The sequence below is a fragment of the Pelophylax lessonae genome (genome assembly GCF_965119305.1).
Source record: "Pelophylax lessonae genome assembly, chromosome: 3".
Lineage (NCBI taxonomy): Eukaryota > Metazoa > Chordata > Amphibia > Anura > Ranidae > Pelophylax > Pelophylax lessonae.
The window spans coordinates 431,370,315-431,389,953 of NC_138770.1; the positions used below are offsets into that span (position 1 = coordinate 431,370,315).

The 19,639-nt window shown below is 39.7% G+C and overlaps 1 protein-coding gene across 1 annotated transcript in view; it reads right to left on the bottom strand.

The window, feature by feature from the left end:
* Positions 1 to 14,226: 14,226 nt before the first annotated feature.
* LOC309550566 (uncharacterized protein) overlaps positions 14,227 to 19,639 on the bottom strand; it is a 98,593-nt gene continuing 93,180 nt past the window's right edge. Inside the window, exon 14 of the mRNA XM_082250914.1 lies at positions 14,227 to 14,488. Within this exon, the coding sequence (XP_082107040.1) occupies positions 14,330 to 14,488 (159 nt within the window). The 3' untranslated portion in view covers positions 14,227 to 14,329. The remainder of the gene's footprint in view (positions 14,489 to 19,639) is intronic.

Genomic DNA, 19,639 nt, shown 5'->3' on the forward strand with positions numbered 1-19,639 from the left:
TAGCACCCCCCTAGGAGGGTGCTACATCAATATTATTCAGGATTTATATAGAGCCAACAGTTTGTGCAGTGCTTTACAATATGAGGGCAGACAGTACAGTTACAATACAATTCAATACAGGAATTGTATTGAATTCAAAACAAATTCAATACAGGAGGAATCAGAGGGCCCTGCTCCTTAGAGCTTACAATCTAGGAGGGAATTTAACACGTAAGGGCCTAAAGTGTTAAGACAAGAGATCCATATGCTTTAGTTTACCATTAAAATTGATTTTTGTACACCTTTTGGGATTTAAACACCAACTAAATGAGATGCAATCTAGATCACTAGTATGCATTGCTCAAATACTCTTTGATAACAGAAAGGATACTAGGGATGAGCCCGTTCGACGAACACCCACATTTTTGTGGCATTCAACAGTTTGTTTGGCCCGCTGAATGACCAAAATGCACTGCGCTGCCGCACAGTACATTGGAAGCCCTGATTGGCTGAAGCAATGAAAGCTTTGCCCAATCAGGGCACAGAGCACTGTCAGAGTCATGATTGGAGAAAGTAGTGACAACTCTATCCAATCATGGCTCATTGCTCTTGGTCCCACCCCGCACTGTAAAGGATTATTTTAATAGCAGCCATTTGTAGTGTGATATCGGTGTGGAGAGAAATAGAACAGGGCTTTGTTCAGTGCTACTAGAGAGTTAGTGTGCTATAGTGTGCTATTCTGATTCTATTGTCAGTGTAGAATATCAGTTTAGTGTGAATCTAGTGATAGTTCAGTCAGTGAGTGTAGTAAACATTCATTTTTACTTCAGTGTGAATCTAGTGATAGTTCAGTCAGTGTGAGTGTAGTGACCTGACCATTCATTTTTACTTTAGTGTCTGTTTATTTTGTTAGGGCATGTTTACTGCATTATAGTTCAGTGCATTAGTGCACATTTTAACAAAATATATTTGTGTGTGTTACTGAATGTTTATCGCAGTATATTTCTGTGTGTTAGATGCCATTTAACACAGTATATTTCAGTGTGTTATGTGCCGTTGAACGCAGTATATTTCAGTGCGTTATGTGCCGTTTAATGCAGTATATTTTAATGTGTTAGCGTACTTTTAACCCAGTATATTTCATTGCGTTAGCGCACCTTTAACGCAGTATATTTCTGTGCATTACTGTACTTTAATGCCAGTGGAGTTTTACTGCAGTATACTGTAGTGTGTCAGTGGAATACGTCTTTGCAGTGAGTACTCAGGTTAAAGTGCACCAAAAACCACTTTCCGTTGATTAAAGTTCATCCATGTACACATTTCCATGTCTTTATTACATTTGGCACTGTGAGGGAGCCAGCAGCGTATGTGTCCACAGACAAAGGTGGACGTGGTCAGTCCTCAGGCATGGCTTTATTTACTCTGTTTAGTGATGTTGCCTGTTCTATCAAGCTACAGCATGCAGAGGAGGTGGTGGATTGGCTTACTAAACCATCCTCATCCTCCATCACCCAAGCAGAGACTAGTGCGCAGTCCACTGCAGCTGCCAGAGTGGCCTATTCTCCCTCCTTGTCCACAGCTATTCCGGTCATAGCCCCAGCATCAGGCATGGAGGAGACAGATGTGTTATTTGAACACAGCATAAAACACTTGCTTCTTGACAATGCACAGCCAGTACTTGATTCATCAATATACCTCTATAGGGTTACGGTGTGAAGGCACCATCAACACCAAAAGACCAATTTTTCCACACCTGTTACTTCTATCCAAAGATTGCGAAAGAAACACCAGAATTTATCCAAAAATCTCTAATCTTGTTCCTAGTACACTATATTGTGGACTCGTCATACAGACTGGCTCCCCAAACTGTTATTTCCAGAGAAAAGAAAGCTTGCTGGGAGAATGTAATTTTTTTTGGCATTATAAATGTCATTATTGCTGCAGAAGCTTTTACACATGGTACAGATGTGCCACTTTACAGGTAGACTAAGGGGACCCCCCCCCCCCCCCCACCCAGGCACTATTTTGGAAGGATTTTTTCATTTTTGTAGTTATTTCTAATTTTTATGCTTGCACTTTAAGCATCAGTAAATCACTCCTCTTTTGAAAATTACGTTTTTTCTACAAACTTTTTATATATTGATACATGTCCCTAGGGCAGTAACCAGACCCCCAAGACCATTGTATGCCCAATTATTTGCATATATGGGGTTTGTATTTTGGATCCAAACTTTTGCGATGTTCAAAAGTTCTGGTGCGAACCGAACAGAAGGTCATTCAGGCCCATCCCTAGAGGATACATTTCCTATAATAGCAAATATTTTATGTTGCAAAAAGTGGTTCTTAATCTAGACTATGCAGTGTAATCATACCAATAGCAGCCCTCTCAGTTGCTATAAGACTAGGATAGGAAAGGAGCTCCCTTAGGAAAGAAGTTCAGGAAAGCTACACTGGGAAGTTTCCAGTACATAAGAGCTGAAGTCAGACATCAGGATAGTAGATAGTTACAGACTCTCCTATGTGCAGAAAAATGCTTTTGCTGATCTGTTGCAGCAGTGTATTGCCCTCTGAAGGTCTGCTACAGACGGAAATAACTCTGCATGCCTAATGCAGACAAACACTGCAGAGCTTCTCATTTTCAAAATTTTTAAAAGACAGCTAAGGTTTGTGGTTCTAAGAGCATTAATAATTTGACTTAATATAAAATATTGTTATGGTATTATTTTATCACTACCACTGCAGCTATAACTTGAATGCACTGGTCCCTAGTAGTCTGACTATACTGACAGCTCTCCTGCTACCTTACATTGATGATTTAGGCACAATTTATATTAAGATCATTGACACATATTGTTACAGTTGAAACCACCAGCTGCTACAGAGAGATTTAGGCTGTGTATGGGGAGGTTCAGCGTGGTGCGGTGGCAGTAAACACACAGAGACAGTTGAAGAGAACACACAAACACACAGTTGCCGAGAATAGGACTTGTATTATTGTAGAATCCATTAATTTACAACAGAACTGACCGGATGGCACCCAGCCAGGAACACTCATGGCAATGTGTAGTAGGGTAGGTCTCAGGTGCGGCAATAGTGTCTTTCTCGGGGAGCATAATGTGGCCTGGCCAGTCCGAACCCAAATGATAAGGTCTCCTGAAGGATGGCATGTCTATCCTTTCCCTACTGGTCTGGAACCTCTTCCTGCCACTAATCACTGTCTCTGTCAGATGAGTGACTTGTCCCTATATTACCTTCATGGGAAAATGCATGCCAAGCCTGGAAGCCAGAGCCCTAAATAGGCTCTGTGTGACCCAAAATGGCTACCAGAGTCATATGGGACGGCAATATCCAATTGGAAATCTTCACCAGTGACCCTGGAAACCATAGAGGAACCATGTTCCTCTTGAGTTCCTCTCCCCCTACAATGCCACTGCTGTTGAGCACCACCTGCAGTGAATAAAGTAGATTTCACCTGCCTACATGTGGACCATATCCAAATTTTGCTCTGGGGCCCCATGTTTCTTAATTACATTCTTTTTTATATACAGGTGTGACCTCTGTCTTTATTTTAAATCAGAAGCTGATTAGACAGGTCCTCTTTACTGGTTAGAAGATCTAGTACTGGTTAGTAAATATTTGTATGGCAGCAAATACCATCCTTTTTGCAATTTGTATTTCAGGCAGATCTGCTGCTGGACAGACTCCTCAAGAGAGGTTATAGCAAGAAGATTTTAAAGAGGGCTTCTCAGATAGCTAGTTCTCAACCGGGAGGCTTTGGATTTATAATAAAACTAAACGTCCACCATATTTGACTTTGAGAGTGATTTTGCCATACTGGAAACAACACGTCCAGATGAGAAGGGTCCTTCAGAGGTATTGGCATCTGTTTCTCAAGGACCCTCATGTAGCCAGGTTTGTTGGGATAAAACCTGAGATTTCTTTTAAGAGAGTGAAATCTCTTCAAGATCAACTTACACAAAGTCATTATAGGAGATATGAAGTAAAAAAATCCCACGATATCCAAGATAAAGGTACTTACCCATGGGGTTCCTGTAGGTCCTGCCCATGGGTTCAGGAAGGTCGATCAATTGTCCTCCCTAAGGGCCAGAAATGGGCTCCACGCCACTATACTGATTGCCAGATGGTTGGCGTTGTTTACATTATAACATGAAGTTGTAAGCCCTTTTATGTTGGAAAAATTAAAAGGCCTTTTTGGAGGTAAATTTATGACCACCAATATTCAATCAACAATAAAAGACCATCTCCCAAATATCCAGACAAGTGGGACTCTATCCTAAATACAACACGCAAATCTTGCCTTTTTTTTACATTAGAACACATACAGGGTCTCTATTTGGGGGGGATGTGGATAGACAACTCCTTCAAATAGGAACATAATGTATCTAGTTATTACACTCTACAAAACCCCCAGAACTGAATGAGATTAAAGGTTTTATACCTTTTTTGTAGTGACCCTGCCTACGAGTTTTCTGCCCTTCTTTTCCAGCTATCTTCCTTTTTCCCCTAAGGCCAGATTTACCATAGGACACGATTTACTAAAACTAGAGAGTGAAAAATCTGGTGCAGCAGTGCATGATAGCCAATCAGCTTCTAACTTCATCCTGTACAATTAGGCTTTGACAAAAAACCTGTAAGCTGATTGGTTTCTATGCAGAGTTGCACCAGATTTTGCACTCTTAAGTTTTAGTAAATCAACCCCTTATATATCTTAGAAATGTATGTACTGTATATTTTGAGCCATTTGAAGGACTGTATATTGATAGGACATCTTTCACATTCTCTTTATGTTTATTAGATAGTGGATTCCTTTGCCTACATATGTGCATTTTGGGATGTCACACACAGATACACATATGTATACGTAAGGCATTCAAAGCATTGTCGATTTTGGGAAAAGTGGGACTCCTGTGTTTTGAACAATTTCATTATAATTCCATACACTGTATGTATTTTTGGAATGTAATTTTTTACTCTATGTCCATCACTTAATCACTTGAGTGCTTTGGTGAACCTCAGATTATGTCTTGTTTTGGTGCTGGGGGGCCCCCCGTGTGGTCTTTTGGCATTTATTATGTGTTCGATCTTCTGAGGTTTATTTTTATTTATTTATATGTAATTTTTGATGTTTGTATTGCTACTTTTTTCTGTTTTTGTTTGTCTTTGTTTTTTATTTTGTTTCTGTTGGTTTTTTTTTTTTTTTTTTCTCTAAGGAGGTTTGGGTGAGACCCATAATGTGGAGCCGAGGGTCCAGCCCTCCTTCCTTGGAGATGTTTTTGCCTCTGGGTATTGTGGGGGTACCACTCGCCTGTGTTCCCCTGCGCTCTTTGACGCCCTTTGGTTTGTCCTCAGAAGGAGGTCCTTGGGGATGCTACCCTGATATGGGACATGTTGTTTGGAGTCATGTCACTGAGTGGTGCTTTTCATGCCTTTCCACACTGCACATGTGCATCAGCCGCCATCTTGGTTGGGCCATTGGCACATGCCCAGTGGCAAATACTCACCGTGCCTTAGCCTGCACAGTGTCCCAGAATATGGGCAACATCTTAACTGGCCGGTTGTGTGAGTTTATTCGCAATAGCCGAATCGGGGGTTAGTGCTGCATTGCTCTTTACCAAGTACCAGTATGTACACTCTGTTGCTTTTTATATTGGAAGGGGAAGAGGATGCAAATGGAGGAAAGGAGCTGACCCCTGTTGTCTTTAATTTTAATGTTAGATTTTTCTTTCATTTTGGACCTGAAAGAGCTCTGTATCTTCTGTACCCTCTGGACTTTGTTCACTTCCACTCCCTCCATTCCATTTCTTTGTATGTTTAATTTGGACATGCCTGTACTTACATAAGTTATTGCTTAGTTGAGCTACATAGAAACAACACTAAACAAATATATGTTGTTTTTCTCTATACATTTTCAGCATTACTATGCATGTTCCACCTCTGCCCCGGTTGTTGGTTCTGAATTTAAGGTGGTTCTCCTTTATGGTGCCATGGTTTCATCTGTGCTACACCTGGACCTTTTTGGACAAGTGTGCTTTTAATGTTCTTATTTGATCTTCAGTTTTGGACAAATCATTTTATTATGAGGCCTGCCTTTCCCCACATGGGTTAACCATGTTTTGTTTTACACTGTTGTACTGATAATATAATTTGTTATAGTGTGACTGTTTTGTTATAACACCAACTCCTGATGAAGCTTAGATGTGAAACATGTTAAGTATGAGGTGTCCCTTCATCAAACCACCAGTTTAAGTCTATTTATACTGGGTTATATATACCAAAACCACAGTGACGTTTTTTGTTTTTTTCTGGTCCTTGATGTAGCCTCTATAGTGTGTTAATGAATACAACCATTTACAGTCATGTATGATGCTTTTTTAGCTGTTCTTTTAATATTCATGTGTAAATAAATTCATTGATTTTATTCATTTTTCCTCTATGTGTGAGTCATTTGCTGAGGGGTCATACCTTAAAAATCCCATTCCTTTGCCACATTTTTTTTTTCTATGTCTATATTGGGATGTGGTATGATTTAGAGCCCTAATCATAATTCCCTATTTGTACTGTTGTCTGTGACCTTTCTGGAGATATTTCTCCTCCCTTTTAGGGTCATGCTTCTCAGCAATGGTAATGCTGCTTGTGATAACTGGAATTACAGCTCTAAATGCCAGAAAAACAGACACTTCTGGGTTATTAAGCCCCAATCACATAGGGGATTTACATTTATGCTGCAAATCTCATTTAATACTTAACCACTTCCGGACTGCCCGTCGCAGTTATACATTGGTACTTTGACGTTAAATACCAGTATTTTCTTACACGGCGGGTGGTTCTCTTTCACATAAAAGTGGTCCCAGTGGCGGATTCACCACGGGATCACTTTTATGGGCAGTGGGAGAGGTGCACCCCCTCCTGCGGCTTCCCGGTCATTTTCCCCACTAACCGGTGCCGTCAGTAGCGGGATAAACGATCCAGGCTGCCCATGTCCCAGGAAGGAAGTCAAGTGAGGGCAAAATGGCCTTCACTCAACTCTATGGCCTTGGAGGACCAGAGCGGCACCATATATTGCTTCCTCCCCATGGCCTTAAAGGGCCCATTTTCTTTCATGCTAAAAAAAAAAATAACATTTTTACTTTTTTTTTTTTCTTTCTTTTAAGTGTAGATGTGAGATCTGAGGTTTTTTTGACCCCAGATCTCACATTAAAGAGGACCTGTCCTGCTTATTTCTATTACAAGGGATGTTTACATTCCTTGTAATAGAAAAAAAGTGATCAAAAAAATATATTTTTAAAAAAAAAATAAAAGGTAAAATAAATAAGAAAAAAATTAATCAATTAAAGCGCCCTGTCTCTCTAGCAAAAAATACTGATTTTATCTTGTAAACAACAAGTGTCACAAAAAAGCCTGGACCCTAAGTTGTTAACCAGCAACATACATAACACTTTGTTTTCTAACAGCCTTTTAAAATAATCTAATTTTAATTAGGTACATTTTCATGATGAACCGTGCTCTAAAAAATGATTTGTAGAGCACAGTCCAGTCAATGACTATCAGTCAACCTCAGAATGAATTCTGGGTTTATGGAAAATTTTGCATTTGCGTAAAGAAGGTTTGAACAATACATATTTGTTTTTACAGCAACATTTTTATCTTTCATTCCACGTATTACAGTAATCAGTCTATTATTTACTCTTTTCTTTCAGGAGAAAGCAATAGTGATGCAAGCATTAGCTGAATTGGTGTCTGTTGGCTGCAGATAAGGTAATTTCAGGCCACAATTAGTGTCGGAACATCCTTAAACCTCAGCTCTGAGCAAACATCAAGTAACCCATTCTGCGCCTTTTTTTCTTTTTTCTTTTGTGAAGAAAGATATTTTTGCCCAAGTCTGCAATCTGGGTCTCTTGTAGACATGTACAGAATGAAAAAAATTGTTTTGTTTCATTTAGTTTGGTATTTACATAAATTTGTTTAGTTAAATTTGTTTAATTTGTTTTCCTAATTTGTTTCGTTTATTCGAATTGCATTCAAATTCTAGTCGAATTTCATTAAAATTGCATTCAACTCGAATTCCATTCAGAATCAAATTTATTCTATTCGAAATTTGAATTTTTGGAGATGGTTATATTCTTTTTATTCTATTCCATTCTATTGGGTTTTTTTCTATTCTATTTCTATACTTTTATTTTCTGTTCTATTCTTTTTTTTTGTGGAAGAAGGTTCTTTATTCGATTCTATTTATTTTCTATTCTTTTCTATTCTCTTTGAATTTATAAGGTTATATGCTTTCTATTTTAATATATTCTATTCTTTTCTTCTGTTCTATTCTTCTCTATTCTTTTTTTTTTCTATTTTATTCTTTTCTTTTGTATTCAAATTTGAATTTATTCTATTTAAAATTTAAAGTTCAGAAGATGGTTATATTCTATTTTCTATTCTATTCTATTCCATTATTTTCTATTCTGTTTTATTCAGTTTTTTATTGTCTATTCTATTTGTTGTGTTTTACTCTATTCTTTATTCTTTTCTGTTCTATTCCTTTATTCTATATTGTTTTTTATTTTCTATTCTATTTTATTCTCTTTATGAAATATGAATTCAAATTTTATTAGAAAACTATTCAAATTCAAAAACTATTTGAATTAGAAAACTTTTCGAATTCGAAAACTATTAAATTTTTTTATATATAATTTTTATTATTTTCAATCCAAAATATACAAACAGTCAAAAACATTCAAAATACTTTTCAGTATACAGAATTGTCATCCCCCCCTCCCCTCCCTAACTCATAATCCATCCTCCCCCCTTCTTTCTACCACTTATTCCTATTGTTGTGCTTCGTTAACTCATTCTGCACCTTATTCCACCCATTCTTCTAAATATTTATTAGTCTTTTTAACCACTTTAGCCCCGGAGGATTTGGCTGCTCAATGACCAGGAGCTATTTTGCGATTCGGCACTGCGTGACTTTAATGAACAATTGCGCGGTCGTGCAACTTTGTCCCTAAACAAAATTGACGTCCTTTTTTTCCCACAAACAGAGATTTCTTTTGGTGGTATTTGATCACCTGTGCGATTTTTATTTTTTGCGCTATAAACAAAAAAAGAGGGACAATTTGGAAAAAATAACAATATTTTTCAAATTTTTTTATTTGAAATTCTCCAAAAAAATGGAAAAATCAACATTTTTAACATTTTAGGCCAATTTGTTTTCTGCTACATATTTTTGGTAAAAAATTGCAATAAGCGTATTTTGATTGGTTTGCACAAAAGTTATTGCGTTTACTAACTACGGGAAAGATTTATGTCATTGTTATTGTTTTTTTTTTTTACTAGTAATGGCGGCGATCTGCAATTTTTTTGCGGGACTGCGACATTGCAGCGGACAGATCGGACCCCTAACTGAAATTTTTTTACACTTTTGGGGGTACCGGTGATATTACTACAGTAATCAGTGCTAAAAATATGCACTGTTACTGTAATAATGACACTTGCAGGGAAGGGGTTAACATTACTGGTGATCAGTGGGTTAAATGTGTCCCTAGCGCCGTGATTCTGACTGTCAGGGGGCGTGGCTTGTGAAGTAATCACAGAGACATGCGATCCTATATAGCAGGATCACATACAGTGCATTGCGAAAGTATTCGGCCCCTTTGAACTTTTCGACCTTTTGCCACATTTCAGGCTCCAAACATAAAGATATAAAACTGTAATTTGTTGTGAAGAATCAACAACAAGTGGGACACAATCATGAAGTGGAACAAAATTTATTGGATAGTTCAAACTTTTTTAACAAATAAAAAACTGAAAAATTGGGCGTGCAAAATTATTCAGCCCCCTTAAGTTAATACTTTGTAGCGCCACCTTTTGCTGCGATTACAGCTGTAAGTTGCTTGGTGTATGTCTCTATCAGTTTTGCACATCGAGAGACTGAAATTTTTGCCCATTCCTCCTTGCAAAACAGCTCGAGCTCAGTGAGGTTGGATGGAGAGCGTTTGTGAACAGCAGTTTTCAGTTCTTTCCACAGATTCTCAATTGGATTCAGGTCTAGACTTTGACTTGGCCATTCTAACACCTGGATATGTTTATTTGTGAACCATTCCATTGTAGATTTTGCTTTATGTTTTGGATCATTGTCTTGTTGAAAGACAAATCTCCGTCCCAGTCTCAGGTCTTTTGCAGGCTCCATCAGGTTTTCTTCCAGAATATCCTGTATTTGGCTCCATCCATCTTCCCATCAATTTTAACCATCTTCCCTGTCCCTGCTGAAGAAAAGCAGGCCCAAACCATGATGCTGCCACCACCATGTTTGACAGTGGGGATGGTGTGTTCAAGTTGATGAGCTGTGTTGCTTTTACGCCAAACATAACATTTTGCATTGTTGCCAAAAAGTTTGATTTTGGTTTCATCTGACCAGAGCACCTTCTTCCACATGTTTGGTGTGTCTCCCAGGTGGCTTGTGGCAAACTTTAAACTACACTTTTTATGGCTATCTTTAAGAAATGGCTTTCTTCTTGCCACTCTTCCATAAAGGCCAGATTTGTGCAGTATACGACTGATTGTTGTCCCATGGACAGAGTCTCCCACCTCAGCTGTAGATCTCTGCAGTTCATCCAGAGTGATCATGGGCATCTTGGCTGCATCTCTGATCAGTCTTCTCCTTGTATGAGCTGAAAGTTTAGAGGGACGGCCAGGTCTTCGTAGATTTGCAGTGGTCTGATACTCCTTCCAATTCAATATTATAGCTTGCACAGTGCTCCTTGGGATGTTTAAAGCTTGGGAAATCTTTTTGTATCCAAATCCGGCTTTAAACTTCTCTACAATAGTATCTCGGACCTGCCTGGTGTGTTCCTTGTTCTTCATGATGCTCTCTGCGCTTTAAACGGACCTCTTAGACTATCACAGTGCAGGTTCATTTATACGGAGACTTGATTACACACAGGTGGATTCTATTTATCATCATTAGTCATTTAGGTCAACATTGGATCATTCAGTGATCCTCACTGAACTTCTGGAGAGAGTTTGCTGCACTGAAAGTAAAGGGGCTGAATAATTTTGCACGCCCAATTTTTCAGTTTTTTATTTGTTAACCTCCCTGGCGGTATGATTATGTTAGGAATTATGTACCAAAAGCGGTACAATTTTTTGCATGGAAACTTGGCGTTATATATTATAGGCCTACAATTCTTAGTAATTACTGACTTAAACCTGACCAAAACAAGACTCTAGTAGACATCCCAGATGTGATAAATTTGAAGCACAAACGCATGAATTATAATCTAATCAATAATATAATGTTATTATATAATATAATATAATATAATATAATAAAATGATAGTATTGATTAGATTATAATTAATGTGTTATATATTTTATATATATATATATATATATATATATATATATATATATATATATATATATATATTGTGTGTGTGTGTATATATATATACATATACATATATATATATATATATATATATATATATTATATGATATAAATGTTATGTGTTTGTGTTTTGTGCAACGTTTGAATTTCCCTCCCAGTTCCGCTCCCATGCAGCATTGCTGCTGCAGGGAACGGAACCAGGAAGTCATCAGACCGACTGACGAGCGGCGGGGATCTCGGCTGGCGATCACAGCAATGGGAGATCATCACTGGATCACCAGGAGAAGGTAAGGGACACCGCTGCACGCTCTGCACATCTACCCCGAGCGTGACTCGGGGATACCGATCCTAGCATAGAAAATACAACCCGAGTCACGCTCGGGGATACCGCTAAGGGGGTTAACAAAGTTTTAAATATCCAATAAATTTCGTTCCACTTCATGATCGTGTCCCACTTGTTGTTGATTCTTCACAAAAAATTACAGTTTTCTATCCTTATGTTTAAAGCCTGAAATGTGGCAAAAGGTCAAAAAGTTCAAGGGGGCCGAATACTTTCGCAATGCACTGTAGCCTCTGTTATCACTTCAGGGAGAATGACAGACGGCTATGTTTATATCAGCCATCTGTCCTTCTCTCTCTGCTGCAGGAGATCGTGAGTGGCCGGCTGCCATCGGAGCCACCGGTCACACGCGCTGGCTCCCAAGCTAACCGGCGGTGCGCGCTCGCCCCCTAGAGTCTCCTGAGTGGGCAACGTAACATAACGTCGCTTTGCCCAGGAGCGGCTGCCTGCCGCAGTAAAACTGCTGTGGGCGGTCGTTATGTGGTTAAAGTCTACCCATCTCCTCCATTTATTTGTGAGGTTCTGAACCTGCTCTCCCTCTCTACTGGCCAAATACTCCATATTATGTATGTATTCAATTCTATTGAACCAATCTAATGGAGGGGCATTCTGATTCATTTTTTTGGTATTGCCCCTTTTACTGCGTTTATCAACTTTGGAACTAGTGTATTTTTATACTGTTTATGGGATTTATCTGTTTTATGGAATAAACACGTCCATGGATCATCTAGAATAATCTCTCCCGTGATTTCCTTGATATGTTGTTGAAACTTCTGCCAATAAATGTGTATCTTAGGACATTCCCACCATGTATGATACATCGTACCTCGTGCTTTACAGATTACCCAACACTTTTTTGTATGTACCAATATTCACATGCAGTTATAAAATGTTCACTAGAAATCTCTAGTGGGCCCCTTGATCAAAAGTCTTTTTGCCCTTATAATTTTGCATGGATCTACAGCTTTAGCTTTTGAAAGACAATGAGAAACCTTCAGGATATAAAAAAAATGATTGTGCATGTAGCACCCTCCTATATGGGTGCCAGGATTAGGTGAACGTAGTTCTGGCTCACTGGATCCAGTAGAGCTACTGTTTTGTTGTTAGGTAAATTTAGTGTTGCTCACTGTAATCAGTGAAGTTGTGTTGATTATTCTGGTTTGTTCAGTATTTCACATGTTGCAGGTTTGATTGCTCTCTCTGATTTCTACAGAACTGTGGATCTCTCTTGAACATAGATGTGGAGCAAGGCAAATGGGCAGCATGAATATTTATACAGCCTTGGCCAATCCCTGCTAGAAGCTACTGAAAGCTGACTGAGAGCCTGTCATCTGAAGATCTAGTCTGGTATCACAGGAAAAAGGGCGTTACATGGATGTTGGAAGGAGGCAACCAACCTTCCAAACATAGACTACTATAAGAGATCTATAAGAGATCTTAGAGACTGGGGGCTGCTGCCACATCTCTGGTGCTAGAGAGCCAGTTGTGTGTGTATAAAGGGAACATCAGCTGGTGTCCTGAAGAGCTCAGTCAATCTAATTCTCTGTGAAGGAGACTTTTGTGCCTTTAGCTACTACTACTTCAAAGTCCACTGACTGCTTTTACAAGGACTTTGCTTTCAGTTCCATAGGAAGGAAGCTTGCAATTCTCAATGTGTACATAGTTCTTTTTGGAGATCTTCAGTGTTTGCTGGTGCAGTGACGATTCTCAAGGGCGTAAATTGCCGCGATACCTTGGATACCTATTTAGCTCAATTTTTGAGCTTTTTGTCAGCTATGTTTTATACATATTCACTGATGACTTACCTTCTTGTGGCCCCCTGCTAAGGGCCCTATTCTGTGCTGCACCCATGGGGACCTGGATGCCTGGGATTTAGAAAATCAGCTTTTGTCTTATGTGCATATCTTCATATGATTATCACTCCTCGCTTTTCCTGCCATTGTGATTGTTTGAATGCAAGTGTGAAAACTTTTGTACAACATCTGTATTGATATTTATATTTTTGTACCCCATAGACCCAAGTGTTATGTTCAGACTTTTTCCCTGAAGAAGGAATTACTAAATTTTCCGAAACATGTTGGACATGAACATGAACACATCAGTGTGAGCTGTGCGGGCATATGGTTTATCCTAGCACCCCATTATTTCTCACCCTGAAGTATTGGTGATAGATTTGCATTTGCTATTACTGTTTCTACATTGTTTTTATTCCTTGTCATGTATTAATAAATATTATCTTTTATACTACTTTTTGTACTATTTATTCTCTGCCCTAAAAGTCCCAACTAGGGGTGGTTTCCTCCTTCGTAGTTCTTTTTGGAGTATCCCAATCAATTTCCCCACCCTATCTAAGTTACCCAAAAATAAAAATCACCAAAAGGAACACTCCTAGACTGATCATTGAGCCTAGCAGTGACTGTAAATGTGTGCCTGGCTGAGGGCCAATTACTGGGGAAAAATAACTTGGGCACAGTAGCGCTACATGCACATTCATGAAACTACCAGTGATTATATATTTGAAGCATACATTCTTTATTATACAAAGGTTGTGCTTCATATACTTTTAAGTGACTTTAAAAAGGTTAACATAACAAAAATGCAGCAAATTCTACTCATCAAGCAGCATAGTTGTAGATTGTTTATCAGTTTTCACTTTCTTTAACTTTTCAGGTGGGTCTTGTTCATACCATCTTCCGAACAGAGTTGCACTTAGTAGGGGATGAGAAGAAATACCAACTTTACTGACAAGCCGTCCGTCATTTAAAACCTGAATGAAAACAATGTAATTACAATATATATGTTAAAATATTACCATTTGGAAATGAGCAGGAATACTGTGTGTTACCCAAAGATTGCATTGGCATTGTGTTACTGAAGAGAGCAGAAGATCCCGCACATCAGAACAAGACCTGTTGCGTGTACAAAAGTGAAAATCTTAACCTGGACCCCCAACAGGCCACCCCCCACCCCCCCCAATAAGTTTATCCCGCCCGATGGAGCTTACTCATCCCCATGAATCTGTTTCAGTGGGTGGAGTGAAACACGTTGGGGGCATGGCCTGGCAGGGGTCCAGGCTGAGACTGCCACTTGTATACACACAGCAGGTCTTGTTCTGATGTGCGGCTCCTGGGATCTTCTACTCTTATATGTCATTATTTGGAGCGTGGGTGGGCTCCTTCCCAGCCAGCACTCACAGCAGCAGGCACAGGACTACACTTCCTAGCAGCCTGAGCGGCTCAGATACATACCATGGGTTTGCAATGTGTTACTGAACACAGACTAACTTTCAAAAGATCAGTGATAATATGCATATCGCTATTACCCACCACAAGCATATGTAAAGTTTCACAAGTTAAAGAGGTTGATTTACTAAAGACACATAGACTGTGCACTATGCAGAGTGCAATTGCTCCAGAGCTTAGTAAATGAGGTAAAATTTCACTTTGCAAAGCATACCCAATCATATGCAAGAAAAATTTAAAAGACAGTATTTTGGCTTGCACATTATTGGATGATGGAAGTCAGAAGAGCTTCTGCTCATTTACTAAGCTCTGGAGCAACTGCACTTGCAGAGGGAAACTGCACTTTGCAAAGTGCACAGGCTATTTGCCTTTAGTAAATCAATACCAAAGTGTGCCTACATTCATGTTTTATTGATTATTTCTAGATAGGATATGGAACCTCCAATATGTAATGTTCTGGTACCCTTGGGTACCCTAATTACTCTTTCATAAGTGTATGCGCCCCACCATTCTCTTTTGGTAAGGTGCGCATACACCTTTAAGACCGATGCTGTCATCACTGAGCGCCGGACTGGATGGCTATTTAGATCGCCGGCTCTCACTCACATGTGTTCGTTCAAACTGCTTTGTGCCTTGATGGTAACTTGTCTTGAAGCTCTCATGCTTGCAAGCATACCTCGCTGTCGGAACCACGCTGCGCTGATCCCTGTATCCCGCTACCGGATCATCCGCTCTTGCTGAACCTCTCCTCTGCTACATTGCTATTAGTGATAAGTACCCCACAGGGGAAACCTCTATAACCTTTATACTAAAGCTTACACTATCTAGCTCTGCATACTAAGGACTATTACTACATCTGCATTATCTAAGATTGCTAGCTCTTGAACCTACTATCACCTGTTCCTGCACTGGGTTGATCTCTCTTGTATGTCCACCTGCTACTCTGTCATCTGCTACCATACATGATTGCTAAACCTATCTGCATCCCATCTGTTACTATCTTACTTTCAAGAACATTTCCTTTCAAGTGTCTGTCATCTACCATCTCTACCCAACCTGTCTCTTCAGCCTATCATCACTGTGATACTATATACATAAGTCACTCTAGGAAACATCTTATTGAGTGTGTGTATTTACTTGCTGAATTGAGATCCTCCACACATGATGAGTCATTGAGAGTTGGGAATGGTGTCTCAGCGTTTCTCTTACATGACTACTGAAGTGGAATATTTCTGCAGCTGAAAATCCACACCATACATAAAACGCAGGAGCGTTACAGATTGAACGAACCACAAATGGATTCAGCAGAAATAACCACTCAGGTGACACAATTAAAACAGCAAGTAACTGCGTTAATACACGCACTTGCTGAATTAAAAGAAGACAATCAGGCTCTGTCGCAGCAGGTAATTAGACTGACACAACTTACCTCTGCTCAGTCCCCTGAACCCAAAATAAATCCTCCTTTGGTATTTACAGGCGATCGCAAAAAATTTCGCGAATTTAAAAACGCATGTGAGTTACTTTTCTTGCTAAAACCCCGTACCTACCTTACTGATCACATTAAGGTTTGTACTATTATTTCTTACCTAACAGGCGATCCTCAGGCCTGGGCAGACTCTCTTTTTGAGAAAAACGACCAGCTTCTCAACTCCTATGCCTTGTTCCTAGCAGAACTCACTAGCCTATATGATGATCCCAATAGGCAGAGTACTGCCGATTTTCAATTAAGATCTTTGAAACAAGGTGGGAGACCTGTAGAAGACTTTGTCGCAGAATTCAAGAGATGGACCCTTGATTCAGATTGGAATGATGCATCTCTGAAAACCCAATTTAAGCTTGGCCTATCAGAAGCTGTTAAAGACGAGCTCGCCCGAGCGGATGTGCCAAAAACCCTGGATGCATTGATACAACTCAGTATCACCATAGATAGAAGACTACGAGAAAGAAAGGCTGAGAAAATGGGAATGCCATTATCCAGTTCTTCTCGGATTTCGGCCGTTGACTCCGTTCCTATGGAGGTAGGAACCATACGCCCACCTCTATCAACTATGGAAAAAGCCAAAAGACGATCTGGTAACCTCTGCTTGTACTGTGCATCCCCGGATCACAAGATAAACGTCTGTCCCCTAGTCTACAAAAAGAAGGGTGAGTGTTCACATGTCCTCCTAGGGGGATTGACAACTTCAATCACTAACCCTTACCTTTCTGTTTGCTTAACATTACAGTGGGACCAGAACAGGATTACTACTAAGGCCATGATTGACACAGGATCTTGTGGAAATTATATTGATACACGTTTTGCTGCTTTAAATAAAGTTCCTATTATTTCTAAACTTAAACCTGTCTCAGTAAGTCTTATTAACGGTGTTCCTTTATCCTCTGGTCCGATCACTGATCAGACACAGGCTCTCCTAGTCACTACTAACGGGTCTCATATGGAGACCACTACCTTCGATCTAATACCTTCACCCCACTTTCCCATTGTGTTGGGACTTCCCTGGTTGCACACACATCAACCAACCATAGATTGGAAGGAACGGACCCTGGCCTTCCTCTCTTGCTATTGCGAGGGTACGTGTAACCTCCCGTCTTTCGGGAAGATCCTGTCTGTGGTGACAGATGAGATTGCACCACTATGTTATCAGGATCTCTCTGAGGTTTTTCTTGAGAAAAATGCTCAAGCACTACCTCCCCATCGAGACTATGATTGTAGCATTGATCTACTCCCAAATAGCAAATTGCCGTTCGGTCATGTTTATCCTCTTTCACAGGATGAACTTTCCCATCTCAAAAACTATTTGGATGAGAATTTGGAAAAAGGTTTTATTAGACCTTCCACTTCTTCCACAGCAGCAGGACTCTTTTTTTGTCCGCAATAAGGACTCAAGTCTCAGGCCTATCATCGACTATAGGCAATTGAATGCTATTACAATAAAAGATCGCTATCCTCTACCGCTTATCCCTGAGCTCATTGAGCAGGTGCGTGGAGCTACCTATTTTTCAAAATTGGACCTGAAAGGAGCATACAATCTCATTCGAATCCGTGATGGACACGAGTGGAAGACTGCATTCAGAACCAGATACGGATTGTTCGAATATCTTGTAATGCCATTCGGGCTATGCAACGCCCCTGCAGTTTTTCAACGATTTATAAACAATATTTTCAGAGACTTACTAGATGTCTGTGTTGTGGTATATCTGGACGATATACTTATATATTCACGATCCTTGTCTGAACACATAAGACATGTAAGACTAGTATTATCGAGATTGCTTGCACACAACCTTTATGTGAAACTGAAAAAATGCTTGTTTCATAAAGAAGAGGTACTTTTTCTAGGCTACATCATATCCAAAACAGGAATCGAGATGGACATGAGTAAGATATCCTGCATTCAGGATTGGCCTACACCAACCACACGCAAAGCGCTACAGCGATTCCTTGGATTTTCAAATTTCTACAGGAAGTTCATTAGAAACTTCTCTGCCATTGTGAGACCCCTCACACAGCTCACTAGCATTAAAAAACCATTCAAATGGTCAGATGAAGCAAATAAAGCTTTTCACCTGTTAAAGACAAAGTTTACTTCTGCTCCCATACTACGCCATGCAGACCCATCCCTCCAATATGTTCTGGAAGTAGATGCGTCAAACCTGGCAGTAGGAGCAATACTCTCCCAACGACCAACTCACACTTCACCACTTCATCCAGTCGCCTTTTTTTCTAAATCCCTAAGCAGTCCCGAGATAAATTACCCCGTGGGTGAAAAGGAACTGCTTGCTATAAAATTGGCTCTGGAGAATTGGCGACATCTACTCGAAGGCACCCAATTACCAATACTTATATACACGGACCATAAAAATCTCCAATATCTTCAGACTAACAAAACTCTCTCGCACCGACAGGTACGATGGTCACTATTATTTTTAAGGTTTAACTTCCTAGTGACCTACACACCTGCAGATAAGAACAGATGGAAGGCAGATGCACTATCACGACTAACTGAAGAAAACTACTTCGAAATCCCTTCCGTTCCTATAATACCTAATACCTCACAAACGCATTATTGGAGTTGTCCGTTCCTTGAAGGAAGAGGTTTTGCATGGTATAAGTTTGGATTCACCCCCACCACAACTAAATACTGATGCAGAAGGCTTCCTCTACTACAACGACAAACTTTACATACCACCTACCATACGCACCAAGATCTTGGAATTATCGCATGATGTGCCTATGGCAGGACATATGGGTATGACAAAGACTCTTAATCTGATTACCAGGCAATTCTGGTGGCCTGACATGAAAACATCTATACAAAAATTTGTCTCTTCATGCAATGTCTGTGCCAGGTCCAAAATTGACACTATGAGACCATCCGGCCTACTATGCAGTCTACCGATACCCCAAACTCCATGGGAAGTTGTGTCCTTGGACTTTATAGTGGAATTGCCTCCTTCCAAAGGATTTAATACCATCTTAGTGTCAGTGGACCATCTGACAAAAATGGCACATTTCATTGCTATTCGCAGACTACCTTCGTCCAAACAAACGGCAGAACTCCTGATGAAACATGTCTTTAAGTTACATGGTATCCCAAAAACTCTTCTGTCTGACCGTGGATCACAATTTATTTCCAAGTTCTGGCAAGAACTATGTCACATACTACGGATCG